Genomic DNA, 12,495 nt, shown 5'->3' with positions numbered 1-12,495 from the left:
CAACTGGAAAATCTGACTTCTCTCTTTTGCTTCCTTTTGTGTCGTTTTCTGCTATTAAAACACATAAATTGAGTGAGAGAATGATTGAGAAGGAATAATCAATATTTCTTGTATTTATGACTTATTTTCACACATTTATGATTAATTCCTTGCTTCTTTTAAGTTAGAAAGCATCATATGCTAGACGCACATCATCAGACAAACACATCTAAATACAAACTTAACATTTTAAGATCAAAGACCAGCCTAGCTTAACCCGTTAACACCCCTACTCAATATTAACCTCCACGATATTTGCCAAAGAAAAAGAAGAATGAAAAAAATAAATAAATCAAATCTATGATTGTAATAAATTTACCTGGATTAGTTGTGGTGTTGTGTTATTTAGTTAGGTAGTCTATTTGTGTTTTAGGGTGTGAATGACAATCATTCTATTCCCTAGCACTGTTTCTGAAAAGAATTGTTTCTTTTCTATTTCTGTTTCTTGGAACAGTTTCTGAGAAAAAAATGTTTGATAACATGTTATATTTTTATTCTGAGAATGAGAATTGCGTATGATAACACAACAAATAATAAAAAAATAATTCCTATTAAATATAAAAAAATTTCGGATCATCACTTTCCTTTCCATATGGTGTGGTTGTGGTGGCGGCGCAGGGTGGCATGGTGGTGGTGGTGGTGGCGGCGGCGGTACAGCGATGGTGGTGGCAGTGACGTGGTGATTATAGTGGTGGTGGTTGTGATTACAGTGGCTGCAGCGATGGCGGTGGTAATGGTGGCGGCGACAGTGGTGGTGGTGGAGGTGACGGCAGTGGCTGCGACAATGGTGGTGGGGATGGAGGTTGGTGGCAGCGATAATGGTAGCGGTGACAGGGTGAGGGTGGTGGTGGTGGTGGTTGTGATGACATCATGGAGATGGTGGTGGTGACAGTGACTGCGGCGGTGGAGGTGGTGGTGGCGGGGGTGGTGTAATGGTGACGATGGTGGTGGTGGTGACGATAGTGGCTGTGACGATGGTGGTGGCGGCGGAGGCGGTGTCGGTAGTGGCTGCAACAATGATAGTAGTGGTTGGTGACAATTGTGGTGATGGTAGCGGTGGTGTTATTGTGGTGGTGGAGGTGACGACAGTGGCTGTGACAATGGTGGTGGGGATGGTGGTTGGTGGCATTGGTGGCGGCGACAATGGTAGCGATGACATGGTGGTGGTGGTTGTGATGACATCATGGAAGTGGTGGTGGCAGTGGCTGCGAAAGCGATGGTGGTGGCGATGGTGGCGGGGGTGGTGTAATGGTGGCGATGGTGGTGGTGGTTGGTGGCGGCGGCGGCTGCAGCAATGATAGTGGTGGTTGGTGACAGTGGTGATGATGGTAGCGGTGGTGTTGTGGTGGAGGTAGTGGTGGCAATGATGGTGGTGGCAGTGGCGTGGTGATGGCGATGGCGATGGTGGCGGCAGTGATTGCGATGGTGGTGGTGGTGGTTGATGGCGGGTGTGGTGATGGTGGTGGTGGTGGTGGTGGTTGAAGTGGTGGTAGTTGTAGTGGTGGTGATGGTGGCATGGTGGTAGTGATGGGGTGGAGGTGGTGGTGATGGTGGCGGTGGCATCATGGTGGTGATGGTGGTCACGAAAGCATTAGTGGTACGACGACGGCGACAATGGTGGCGATGGTCGTGTTGGGATGATGGTGGTGGTGGTAGAGATGAAGAATGATTAAGAGAGATAAGTGTTTCTCATTTTGTGCCCGGGAACAAAAAAACAGAAATTTTCTGATTCTTTTTTCTGTTCCCAAGCACAAAAATTAATCCAGTTCATCCCGGGAACAAAAAAATAAACCGGTTTTACCAAACGAGTTTCCTATCCATTTCTGTTCTGGGATAATAAATTAAAAAAAAAAATTGATTCCGAGAAGGTTGTCATGCGCACCCTTAGAAAAAATTGATAACATGATTTTTCTTATTAAAAAATATATTTTACCGTCATACAGCAAATATATAGGTTGGTCAGTGGCCATGCGTTGGATGTTGAGTCGAGCTTCGTAAGCCAAATTTTCAGCTGATTTTTTTAAATAAAGATTAGCACTACCTACGATTCTTATAAATTAAGAACTTCTACTACCTACTACAGAATAACTTCTTTCTCCACCTTCTGATTTGATTCTCTAATAGAAAGTTTGTCTCTAACGATCGCCTTGTTATTAATAAAAATTTTTTTTATTATAATTTGGAATTTTAACAATATAAAATGCGATTATACATCATCCAAATATTCGATTTCTGGAAAATTATTGTTTAATAGGTTAAATATTATTCTAGATAATGCTGTACTATCAGGTGCTTTCAATGTCATCAATTTAAACAAATTCCAAATTAGTGATGTCCCCCCAACACACAAACACACACACACAAAAATTGTTTGCTTATTACAGCAAGTTATATGGTTGTATAAAATAAATTTTTTTGAGATTCTTTCACATGATTTCATATTAGACAAGAGAATTTATTTCTATTTAATATGGATGTGTTTGAATTTGATTTGAAAAAAAATCTGTAATATAATTTTAAAAAAATTATTCAGAAGTTACTCTTTTTAATTTTCTAAACAGTAATAATTTTTTTATAATTACTATTTATTTTTTTTAAAACCATATATACTTAATTATATCATTTAATTAAAGCTAAAAAATTAAAATATAAATAAAATAAACAAAAGGACACATGATATTTCAAATGAATTTTTTTTTATTCTTTTAGATGACATATAAGATTGGCAGATGCATCTAGAACTTATCTATAGAAAGGCTAACATGTGTGCAGATTCACTATCCAACTTACCCCTAGACACCCACAAGACGCTTGCTTCTAATTTTACCACTTTCCCCCACATGGAGTTAGGCACTTATTATTAGGATGTGCATGACAACCTTTCCGGAATCAATTATTTTTTAATTTCTGTTTCCGAGAACAAAAATGAATAGAAAACTTGTTTGGTAAAATCAGTTTATTTTTTTGTTCCAGAGATGAACCGATTTAATTTTTGTACCGGGAATAGAAAAAAGAATAAAAAAATTCTGTTTTTTTGTTCCCGGACACATAATGAGAAACATTTGTCTATCTCAATTACTCTCTACCATCACCATTATCTCGAGACGACCACCACTACCAATGTCGTCGTTGTCGTTGTACCACCAATGTTGTTGTCACCACCACCACGATTCCACTGCCACCATCACCACCACCTCCACCCATCGCCACACCACCATAACCACCATCGCCACCACTACCACCACCCTGTCACCGCTGCCTCCAACCATCACCACCATCGTCGTCGCAGCCACCACCATCGCCACCACTATTGCCACTGTCACCACCACTATTGCTGCAGCCACAGCGTCACCATCACCACCATGCCACCGCCACCAACCACCACTACCATCGTCGTAGTCACTACCGTTACCGCCGCCGCCGCCACCAACTATCACTACTATCGTCGCAGCCACCACCACCACCACCACAGCCACTGTCGTAACCACCACCATTATATCATCGGCACCGCCACCACCATTACCACCGCCACCAACTACCACCATCGTCGTAGCAGTAATTGCTGTCTCCATCACCACCATGTCATTACCACCACCACCGCCGTCGACACCACCATCGTCGCAGCCACTGCCGTCACCACTACCACCATGCCACCGCCACACCAACAACAACCGCCACCACCATCGTAGTCACTGCCGTCACCACCACCACCATTACCACCGTCACTGCCACCAACTACCTCCGTCGTCGTCGCAGTCAGTGTTGTCTCCACCACCACCATGTCATTACCACCCCCACTACCGCCGCCGCCGCCAACACCACTACCGCCGCCGCCAACACCACGCCGCCACTACTGCTGCTACCACCACACCATATGGAAAAGAAAGTGTAATATGAAAAAAAATTATGCTTAATAGGAATTATATTTTATTATATTATTTGTTATATTATCAAACGCAATTCTCATTCTCAGAATAAAAAAAGAACATGTTATCAAACACATTTTTTTTCTCAGAAACTGTTCCAAGGCACACAAATAGAAAAGAATTGTTTCTTTTCAGAAACAGTACTAGGGAACAGAATGGTTGTCATGCACACCCTTAGCTGATGTAGTTTCTGTTGTAATTTTTGTTTTTCTATTAGGGAAAAAATGTATTTACATTATTATTTAGTCAAGTGTGATTATAATTATTTTATTTAATGCAACAATCATATTTGAATTTCAATAAATTATGACTAAATTTTGCAAATTTTGTATTATCTAAAACAACTCAATGTCAACAAGCTATGTTGCACCAACACTGACATAGAACACAGATCACGACACGACACGACACTCTGATACTTTAATTCTAATTTTTTTTAGATTTTAACACGTTAGGACACATTTTGATATTAAATAATATTTTTAATTTATATAGTGTATATTATATTTAAGATTCAATAGTTTAGCAAAAAATTAAAATTAAACTTATAATACTCATCGATTGATTCAATTTTGCAAAGAAACATAAGATGTAAATATTTATTATTATAATTACCAAAAAAATCACTATTATATTTTCAAATTAAAAATATCTTATACACTCTAGTAAGATTTATTCAGTATCCATTTTTTAATTTTTATTATATCAGTTTGGTAAAACATCGATCAATTTTTTCAAAGCTTGTCAGAGTATCAGAAATGTCAGACACAACACTTCAAGATTTTTAAAGTTTCGTTGTTACGTAGTCAACAAGGGTAAAGTGGTTAGTATCAAAGTTTATATACGTACTGATGTATGTAATAAATTAGAGTGACTAGATATAAATAGAATTTACGCCTAATATTAAAAATGTAACTCAACCAAATAGTGGTAGCTCAGTTGGCGCATGAGAGCTAAGCAGGTGGGGGTGAGAGTATGTATTTGAATCTCCTCAATTCCATCTTTGGGAGGGGTTTAAAGTCTTAATCTTGGACCCGCTTCGAATCAGATTAGTTGCGAAGCAATGAATGAATTGGAATATTTAAAAAAAAAAAATTCATTTCTATTCCTCTCTCTCTATAATTTTAAGAATCTATTTCTATGTAATAACAAAAAATATTTATTATTGAAAGTGAGATAATATCTCAATGTAATTTTTTATTCCATTTAACACGTGGCTTTACATTTGAGAAGGACCTCTCCTTTTTGTTGTTTTATTTTTTTTTATCAATTTCTTATTTATTTATTTTTCATTAATTTTAATTTATATATTTAATTTCAATTTTCAATTTTTTTTATTAATATCCAAACTGATCGGTAAATAATTACAATAATTTACATCAACAACCTTAAGTACACGTTAAATGCAATCAATAATTACAATAATTTTTACATCAATAATTACAATAAAGTGTTTTTGTTCACAAAAAGAAAACGTGTTTTGTACCAATGGTGGTAGTTCAGTTGGCGCATGATAGTTAAGCAGGTGGGGTAAGAGCATTTGTTCGAATCTCCTTAATACCACCTTTGGGAGGGGTTTAAAGTCTTAATCCTTAATCTGCCCCAAATCGGATTAGTTGCGAAGCAATGAACTGATTGAAATATTTCTAAAAATAAAATAAAAATTGTTTTGTATTTTGGTAAGCAAAGAAAACGTGTTTTTAAATCATTACATGTAACATAAATGTCCAATAACAATTTCAAATATAATACCATGAGTTCACTTATTTTCTGTTTACATGGAGTAATAGGTTAATGGAAGAAGAATATTTCACTTATCTAATCCTTAGCTACTGATTAAGGGGATAAATAATAACCTTTTCGGAATCAATTTTTTTATAATTTTTATTTTCGGAAATAGAAAAGGATAAAATAGTGTTTGACAAAATTGATTTATTTTTTATATCACAAGAATGAACCAATTCAATTTCTGTGCTGGGGAATAGAAAAAGAATTAATTTTTTTTTACTTTTCTTTTTGGTTCTCGGGTGCAAAATGAGAAATATTTGTCTCACTCAATCACTCTCACTACGACCATCATCACCACCACTACTACCATCATGACACAACCATCGCCACCATCACAGTCGTTGTACAACCACTGCCACCGCCACCATCACTGCCACCATCACCACCACAATTCCCACCAATACCACTTCTGCCGCCACCACCACCACCACCATCATCGTAGCAACTATCGTCACCACAACCACCACTACTATCACCGTTATTACCAACACCATCGCAACCACATTCGTAACCGATGCCACTGCGACCATCACACTACTACCACCAGCGCCACACCATATGAAAAAGAAAATGATGATATGAAAGAATTTTATGCTTAATAAGAATTTTTTATTCTATTATTTGTTGTATTATCAAACGTTATTTTCATTCTCGGAATAAAAATAGAACATATTACCGTACATATTTTTTTCCTCATAAATTGTTCAAAGGCACAAAAATAGAAAAAAATTATTTATTTTCAGAAATAGTATCAGAGAACAGAATGGTTGTCATGCACACCCATATTTAAAGGAAATGTTTTAAAAAGAAACCAAAAATAAAGTGTAAAATTTAAATGTTACAACAATAATTCCAAATTTGAATTTTCATAAATACATCAAACTCACTATAATTGTTTACAACACATTTAAACGGTAATTTATTGCCTCCAATGTTCTATGTTTTTATAAGGTACTCTTTCATGAAGGCTTTCAAGTAGTTTTTGTGATGTGCATGACTAGATTAGCGAGCTCCAATTTCTCAACCCCATAGAGTTGGAGAATCTTGTTTTTGAACCTGCGGAATAGCTCATCCATGATTGCTTCCCCAAACTCTGACTTCAAAATTGGTTCTGCAACAGCTCTTATGTACTTTGCTACTGCCTCAGCTCTCGTTTCTTCATCAATAAGTGAGTCATCATCACTCACATTAATGTTCTTGATCCAATCCGTTCTTATTGTCTCCAACCTTTGAATATCAAAAGATCCTTCTTCTTGAATTATTTGTCTAATCTCCTCAGGCGTAGGACAGTATGATGGAATGTTAAACGAGTCCAATTTTGTCTGCTCCATCAAATTCTGCACCATATAATTCATATATTCACCATTTAATTTTGATAGTTCATTAACAAAGCCAAGCTACAAATTCATAAATATATATATATATATAGAGAGAGAGGTAGGATCATTTGACACCGGTGTCAAATTTGAAGTTTGACACCTCATCTGAGAGCCGTTAGATCAAAAAAGATCAATGGTGTCACATGCGTACAAATCAGAGTCGTTGATCTTTTTTTATCAAACGACTCTCAGATGAGGTGTCAAACTTCAAATTTGACACCGGTGTCAAATAATCCTACCTCCTATATATATATATATATATATATATAGTGGGGATATTAAAAATGAAAGTGTACCTCTGCAGCCATGTCATTGAGTGCCATACCAATAACCACCCAAGCATTTATTAGTTCATTATTTTCATCTCTACCAATAAAGGTTAGGACCATAGCACCACCAGGAAGCAGTTCACTCGAACGTGACCTCAAAAAGAATTTGAAGTCATTTTGAAACTGAGCAAAGTATGCTTTGTGCACAGCTGGAGGGCTTGTCCTTGTAAGGTAAATTGCTCCTCTGTTCAGTGGTTCTGCAGCATGTGTCAACTCCTCTGGAGTCTGTTGCCAAAATAGAAAGGAAAATTAATATATACCAAAGCTGTTATATGTTGACTTTGTGAGTATGCTATTTTATATTTTGGTTAAAGAAATATTAAGTTCAATAAATATTGTACCTTAGAAAGCCAATGCAGACTATAGGAGGAATGAAAGAAGTGAATGGAATCGTTGGGAAAGAGCCTGCCATAAAATGACCCTGGTGTTCCACTAAAGAAACATGGACCAAACTTGTGACCCTTCTCTTCTTCCAGTTTTGTATAAAAATAGGGGAGTGACTTAAAGGTGGTGTTGAAATCGTTTCCAAATAGGTCATTGAGAAAAAATTGAAACATGGGTGGCTCACGATTCAAGGTTTGACTCACTGCATCAACAGTGTTGATGATGTTAGATGCAACCAGAAGTGCATTTGGACCTGATGAGCAACCTAAGTCTGCCACTTTCAAACAGTTTGGTAAAGTTGCGCAGTACAGCCTCATTATACTATCTTCAAGTATATGTTGCGTGATGAACATCACCTTTCTCTGCATGTCAAGGAGAATCTCAGTCAATATCATAGAAATTAACAATATCAAAACCTTTTGGAATAACATGCATGTATGTAAATTCTATATATCAAAGACCAAAAATAAAATAAAAAGAAAGATAGTTAAATTGATTTGGGCATGATAAGAGTACTTGAAATGAGGAGTTGTTTGCGTAGCTTGCTTCTCCATCACCACCATTCATGTGAAGGACTTGCTCAATAGCCATTGCTGACAAGGTCAAATTAAAAGTCTATTGATGAAGCAATTGAGCCAAAAAAAAAGATTATGAGCACGTAGCACACCTTGCCTGTTATATGAGCTTGAGGCGTGCGATCCTTTATATAAGAAGCGGGACTACGAGAGGTCTAAGCAAAAACTTCACCTACCAATGACGTATTAACATTATTTGGATGGCTAAATGAAAAATAAAATAAAAAAGTATAATTTATCGCTGACATATATTACATGACCAACAAATCACGCGTTTTTGTTATATAATTATTTCTTTCCAAGCTTTTTAAAATATATAAATGATATTCAAATTAAACTGTTATTGTGATTATCAACAATAATATTTTTTTGGAAACATGATTATCAACAATATAAACATTGCAGAATCTTTAACTTCTTTTAATTATATTTTACCATTATTAATGCTTCCTTGTTAATTTATTTTATCTCTATTTAGCTTCAGAATATCCATTTATAATTTCATAATTAAAATGAATTTCATAAAAAAATATCATTTTGTTACCAAACAATATTTCGAACACTTATCAGTTATCACAATAACTTTCTCACTATTAACACGTACATTTTTACAGCAATATAACAGATTTTACAAAGCCAGAGTATTCTAAACAGTCCTTAGAAATACAATTAAAAGATGTTTATGTGTTCTGTGTGGTGGAAAGATCTCTGGCATTTATTCCTATAGCAAGTCAAGAAAAATATAATGCAGCCGCCCTGTATTTAGTAGCTTTATTGGGAGATAATTAGGTGTTTAGAGTAATATTTCATTTTTATCATTGGACGTGTATTACATCAATTATAATGTTAAAAACTATAATTAAATTGAGAGACAATGGGATTGCGAAAAGAATTAGAGAGGGCAAGAAAAAGAGAGAATAATTGTGAAAAAATTTAATTGATAGAGGGAGGCGAGAATACAGCGATGAGAAATTGAATGAGGAAGAAGAGAAATTGAGAATAGTTGAGAGCAAATAACATTTTAGTATATATATATTTTTTTAATTATTAACCAATTAACATAACATAATTTTAGTTCTATTGTTTGTTTTTACAATGATCCACTTAAAAAAAAAATCTGATGATTAACTTTATGGTTAAAATGCATTCCTTGAACCCTAATTTTTTAGATAAGTTTCATTCTGATGTTTGAAAATTGTTTATAAATTAATAACCTAAATAATACATTATTCTTCTAAATCAATTTTAATTATTCAGATAAAAAATAATTATAAATCATTGTAAAAAAATGATGATTTGAAACCACTAGTTCAGGTTAAAGCTATTGTGTTGTCCACCAAAAAAAAAAAGCTATTGAGTTACTTATTTAACATTAACTAATAAAATAGTTTTCTAATATAAATTAATAATTTCTTTACATAAAAATATTACTACCAGAGAAATCCAGAATAACACCTCGTTACTTTCTGGACCAATTTGACTGTCTAGTCTCAACAAAGAAACTACAGAGGGTGTTCAAGAATTCTATATTGAAGAAACTAATCAATCCTGGTTGCTGGTTGGCTCAAAACTGAAAAGTTGATTACGGCTCTAACTCACCAACTCCGCCAACCAAAAATGCATATCAAAATCAAAATTGTTAAGACTTTCGCCAACTCACAAATTGTTAACGTTTAGCGTATAAAAAAAAGGTAGGATATTGTAACAATTAATTAGTGTTATTATTAATGTTATTATCAATTAATTTTACCGTTAGATTGATTATGTTGATCTACCGGTTATATTTATCTCTATCTTTGTATGATTCTGATTCCTCATATTTACTGTGAAAGCATTATATATGAGAAAAAATAATCATACAAAGGTGAAAATAAATATAAAATATTACATATGGAGAATCATAATCATACAAAGATGAAAATAAATATAATTGTTGATCAACATAATCGATCTAACGATGAAATTGATTGGTAGTAACATTAATTGATTGTTACAATATCCTTTCACTATAAAAAAAAATGTGAAATGTAATTCTCCTTTTATGGGAGAATAGGTTTTTTTTCAGCAACTAATTATAATTATGTCTTACCACTAAAGTATAATTGTAATTTTAAAAGCTATTTTTTCTTTCTCCTCGTAAGGTTGTCGACTGGCTTGGCGTAAATAGAAAAAAAAAACTTTAATATCACAACTATATGTTAATGGTAAGATATAATTATAATTGATTGATGTATAAAATCTCTTATACAGAACAAGGAGAAATTGGACACCCATAAAAAATATGGAACGTGGAGTCGATCCCTATACTTTTTTAAATAAATAAAAAGAAATATTATATTTATAAATTTTTTTGTTTACAAACTATTACAAATTACACAGTGGCGGACCCAGGAATTTTTCCTGTGGGGGGCTAAAAATTAAATATTTGTTTCTCTCTTCAAACATAATATATGAGATGTCAAAATACGAAAAATTAAATATTTGTTCCTCTCTTCAACCACAATATGTGGGAGGCCGAAACACCAATCCAGAAAACATAACTCATAAATACCTATTTTAACTTGTTATAGAGAGAAAGAAGGAGACAAAGAGAGAGGTGCAAGATGTCACAGTAAAATCTACTATCAATTTGAAAAAACTATACATTTTCAACCCCTAAAATGAACATTTTTTATGCAAAGAAAAAGAGAAGAGAGCAACGATTTAGATTTCACAAAAAATATGTACTAATTACTATAATCTAAATAGATAATTCAAAACAGACCCCTCTCATTTCTTAACCTCTTTTTCTATTTACTCACTGTTAGCCCAACAAGAGAAAAAAAGTCAAAGATAAATCAGAAGAGACAGATTGTCAAGAAGCACAATCACCAAAATCATTATGCCCCTCACTTCCCTCTCGCACAATCACCAAAATCATTATGCCCCTCACTTCCCTCTCTGTCACGAATTATCAGAAAAGGAGAGGGATCGAAAGAATAAAGTTCATTCTTTCATAAGACTCTCAAACTTCTTATTTTTATTCATGGATGGAAAGATTTGTGCTAACATCTAAGCATAATAAAAGTTGAAACTGTAAGTTTCAAGTCAAGGTTTAAACTATAATTTAAGGGAAAAGTTATATTTATAAACTTTTTGTTTAGAAACTCTTACAAACTACACTGTATCTGACCGTCATACTTTAATCAAGAGTTTATGACTGGTCATACTTAATGTAATTTGTAAAAAAAAAATTGTAAACAGATATTTCTCCATAATTTGATGCTAATTTCATATGCTAATTGTTACCATCAGGTCTGTGCCAACAAACAAGCACCACGTAGCTAAAAGAATTTGAACTAAGAGAAACCATGTAGCTTTATTGGTGGTCATTGATACTCCCGACATGATATAATCTTAAATAAACCTATTTTTTGTTAAAGCAAAAAAAGACAAGAAAGTGTCAATCATGGTACTGCACTCTTTCTCATTCTTTTTTTGTTTTGTTCATTTCGTTAACTTTTTTGGAGAGAGAAAAAATGCAATCAGAGTTAGAGGGGTTTCAATAGATATAGGACCTGAGAATATAAAGAAGCTCTGTAAAGTCTCTGCGGTAGGAGAAAATTACTTCACATTAGTGGAGAAAAAAAATGGAGGTTTCTTGCATTATACTTATATTAAAAAAATTCTTCTATGTACCAAAAAAAAAAAAAATCTTCAAATTTTGGGGGGCGCCTACCCTAGCACCCCCCTCGGTCCGCCCCTGAAATTACACTATATACTTCGGAAAGTACACTAGGTTACACTATATACTTCCGAAAATACATAATGTAATTTACAAAAATTTGTATAAAAAGTTTGTAAACAAATCATTCCCATAAATAAATATAACATGCGTACTTTACCAAAAAAAATAAAATAAATATAACGTGCATAGCATGTCTCACGCAAAAGTTTCGTTCACATGCTACCTTAGAAGCGTTAGCGTGAGGATCAGGATCAATTCACATTACACGAATATAAAAATAAAAATCTTAGTCTCTTACATACATTTCTCCCATTGATTTCATGTTGATTTAACGGTTTAAAGATAAAT

The 12,495-nt window shown here is 34.3% G+C and overlaps 1 protein-coding gene across 1 annotated transcript; it reads right to left on the bottom strand.

Annotated features, from left to right (window-relative positions):
* Positions 1 to 6,724: 6,724 nt before the first annotated feature.
* On the bottom strand, positions 6,725 to 8,436 carry LOC133315152 (probable caffeine synthase MTL2). Its single transcript, XM_061516726.1, has 4 exons — positions 8,362 to 8,436; positions 7,803 to 8,207; positions 7,429 to 7,686; positions 6,725 to 7,090 (listed from the first exon to the last, which is right to left on the bottom strand). Exons 1-4 carry the CDS (start codon positions 8,434 to 8,436, stop codon positions 6,725 to 6,727), a joined length of 1,104 nt encoding a protein of 367 aa, XP_061372710.1.
* Positions 8,437 to 12,495: the final 4,059 nt, after the last annotated feature.

This window comes from Gastrolobium bilobum, unplaced genomic scaffold, assembly GCF_033153095.1.
Source record: "Gastrolobium bilobum isolate Gb01-03AN ecotype WA unplaced genomic scaffold, APGP_CSIRO_Gbil_v1 utg8583, whole genome shotgun sequence".
NCBI lineage: Eukaryota > Viridiplantae > Streptophyta > Magnoliopsida > Fabales > Fabaceae > Gastrolobium > Gastrolobium bilobum.
Note: the sequence above shows the minus strand (reverse complement) of the source record. Positions and strands in the feature narration are given on the sequence as shown.

What these genes read in the sequence shown, in the direction of transcription:
- LOC133315152 (XM_061516726.1), bottom strand. Translation starts at nt 8,436, where the DNA reads ATGGCTATTGAGCAAGTCCTTCACATGAATGGTGGTGATGGAGAAGCA. An exon ending in CAAACAACTCCTCATTTCAA is followed by an intron (nt 8,208 to 8,361) that starts GTACTCTTATCA and finishes CTTGACATGCAG; the next exon opens with AGAAAGGTGATGTTCATCAC. An exon ending in TCAATGACATGGCTGCAGAG is followed by an intron (nt 7,091 to 7,428) that starts GTACACTTTCAT and finishes TATATGGTGCAG; the next exon opens with AATTTGATGGAGCAGACAAA.